Consider the following 2773-nt stretch of genomic DNA (forward strand, 5'->3'; position numbering starts at 1 on the left):
AGCTAACGGCTACACAGTGCTACCTAGCCTGTGTAGCCGTTGCTGCTGGTCCAGATTTCCCCGAGGTCTGGTGCCGGTAACACAGGCACCCCTGGATTTCCCATGATTAGGATTGTTGTACTGAAGTTGTTTTCCTGAAAGGCTTGTTGTTGTTATTCAGGTGAGTTCCCCGTAAGTGTCGCTGTGCTAACGCTGGAGCGTGGTTGTGGATCAACAGAACGTATGCAGCAGCATGAGATCAGGGACGCATCAATAACTGAAGCGGTCGTTCGTCACCTTGTGGTTTCGGTGGAAATACAAAAATAAAATCCAGTCTGTAATATGTCAGAGAAGAAGAAAGAGGTTTGTTCTTTCGCTGTGACATTTTCAAGCATTTCCATTAATCTGAAGAGTCACTACGAGATGACAAAAAGAAAATCACAGAAAGATGGGATTTTACTCATCTGGTGAGGTTGAATAAATATGAACTCTTCTCGACTTCTACGCCCACGTGTGTCACTGTCTGCGCCATGAACACACCATCCTTCAAGACTCTGAAGCCCTCTCCACCCTCTGCATCCATTTTTGCAAACAAAAAACTGCAAGAAAGATGCTCTCTTCACATAACAAGTCTACACGTTGTGTCCTTAAAGGCTCAACGTGTGTCCTCAATAGTTCAGATGTTGAAGCTTCTAGAGGTCTATCACAATATAAGGCTTTGAATCAAATGAAACCGTCTTAGTTTAATACTGATGCCTCTAGATGACCTAAATACAAAATAAAAAACGACCATCAGCGAGTAGATCGTCTCTATAGTTATTCCCAGTGTTTGTCATTGGTGCCACCGGGTCGGATTATGTGCAAAATCAGAGAGAATCATGCAGCTTCACCAGAACCTCCTCCAGCTCAGACTCCAGCAGAGACAGACCCAGATCTGTCTCTGCTGGAGCTCTGGCAGAACTTAGAGAGCTGAGCGATTGAGTATTTTTCCACCATGAAATGTGTGTGTGTGTGTGTGAGAAACTATGACACGTTGCTATCAGGGAGCTATCATGTCGCTCCCCCCCATTTCCCACTGAAGGAGCTGCACAGAGCTGTCAGAGGGTCCTGCTTGTTTTGGCTCTCGGGGGCCACCGTACTTATTCCCCCCTTAGGTAAAAGAGTTCGCCATCTAAAAAGAGGTGGGATTACGAATCATAAGGTTGCCGGTCCAAATTGCAGCAATAAGAAAAAAATGTTTTGCCCTTTTCCTCGTCTGCTGCCCTTCTGCGTGACATTTATATCACAGAGTGTCACGTCGCCGTCAGCAGCCTCATTATATCGCACGCATACTTTATTTTTTCTCTCCAAAAGGTGAAGTTGTTGAGATGGGGTTTCTCGTATCGACCCGTCTCGAGCATTTAAACCGACCTCGGCGTCTCGTTAAGATTCTGTCTTGATGAAAAATCTCACGGTGGTGAGAATGTGTAAGAGTGTAATATGTTTATTTTTTTTAAAAAGAGGATTTATTCAGATCAATCTCTGTAAAAAAAATAAAGAGTAAAAGCTGGAACGTGAACATTTCAATTGCAAAGTGCCACGATGACAAGGCAGTTCAATTAATTGACCTTTTAATAGATGATGTTGAACTGGTGGCTTCTGGGAGGTATAGCTTTTGGCCTCCATCAGAATATTGTGTTTATATTACAGCATGGATAGTCTTAAACAGCGTCGCTGCTGAGGGATTAAAAAAAATGTGCAGTTTCTGCCATCTGCAGGACAAACGAGAAGGCACCAAAAAGAAAAGAAAAGGGACCAGAACTGTCAACCGTGTTTTGGGATCAAATAAACTGGTTGAAAAAAAAAAAAGCCCTGAAGGAAAAACTTGTGCCGTGCGGGACATTTCACTTAACCGTGCTAAGTATTTACAATAAAGTTATACTTTTACCACACTACATTTCAGAAGGAAGCTTTTTACTGCGCTGCATTTAATTGACACGTATACTAGAAACAAGAAAATATGTGCTTATTAAATGCTACAGTACTTTACCAATAAACTAGTATACATTTTTTTTTATCTTAAATTGGTTTGACAACATAAAAATCCTGACATGTCATACATAGTGTTAAAAACCAAACAACTTAATAGTATATAATAATGTAACACAGTCAAATAATTGTTTTAATATAAGTATTAGCTGCACAATTACCAGCTGCTCGGCTCTAGCCTCCAATATTATGAAATGATTCTGTAAAATTAATACTTTTAATTGTTTTATTGTCCATTTCACTTACTCTGTATTTTACTTTACGTGAAGTTCCTTCTTCCGCTACTGCGCATGTCATCCTCTTTCGAGGACGCAAAGGGTGCACTGTCCCTTTAAGACTTCCCCTCTCGCTCTTTTTTTGGACTCTACCGCTTTCCGTCGTTTTTAAGCATAACGCTCTCTCTCTCTCTCTCTCTCCGGTAGTTGTTGTCCTGCTCGTTCACGTCCACGTCTTCCGTGTTTCACGTGGACTAAACACACGCCTCGACATGTCCGGGGGAACCCAGCTGGAGAACGCGAACCCGGTGGTCTTCCAGAGGTCCGGGGACCGGATGCTGACGTCCAACGACGAGGACGAGGACGTCCACGACCCCATCGACGACAGAGAAATATTCGATATCCTGTTCCAACTGGTTTTAAACTTCCTTTTATAATAATAATAATAATAATCGGGGTCAAAGCTACAACTAATACCGCTGCATTACGCAATCAAATGAGTGACACACATTTATTATTTATTAACCGTTGCTCCTAAATTACTTTGTGTT

At 42.1% G+C, this 2773-nt stretch overlaps 1 protein-coding gene across 1 annotated transcript in view; it reads left to right on the forward strand.

Moving 5' to 3' along the window:
* Positions 1 to 2361: 2361 nt before the first annotated feature.
* Positions 2362 to 2773, forward strand: part of ciao2b (cytosolic iron-sulfur assembly component 2B) — a 1774-nt gene continuing 1362 nt past the window's right edge. The window contains exon 1 of the mRNA XM_034551648.1: positions 2362 to 2621. Within this exon, the coding sequence (XP_034407539.1) occupies positions 2495 to 2621 (127 nt within the window). The 5' untranslated portion in view covers positions 2362 to 2494. The remainder of the gene's footprint in view (positions 2622 to 2773) is intronic.

The sequence above is a fragment of the Cyclopterus lumpus genome, chromosome 15 (assembly GCF_009769545.1).
Source record: "Cyclopterus lumpus isolate fCycLum1 chromosome 15, fCycLum1.pri, whole genome shotgun sequence".
NCBI lineage: Eukaryota > Metazoa > Chordata > Actinopteri > Perciformes > Cyclopteridae > Cyclopterus > Cyclopterus lumpus.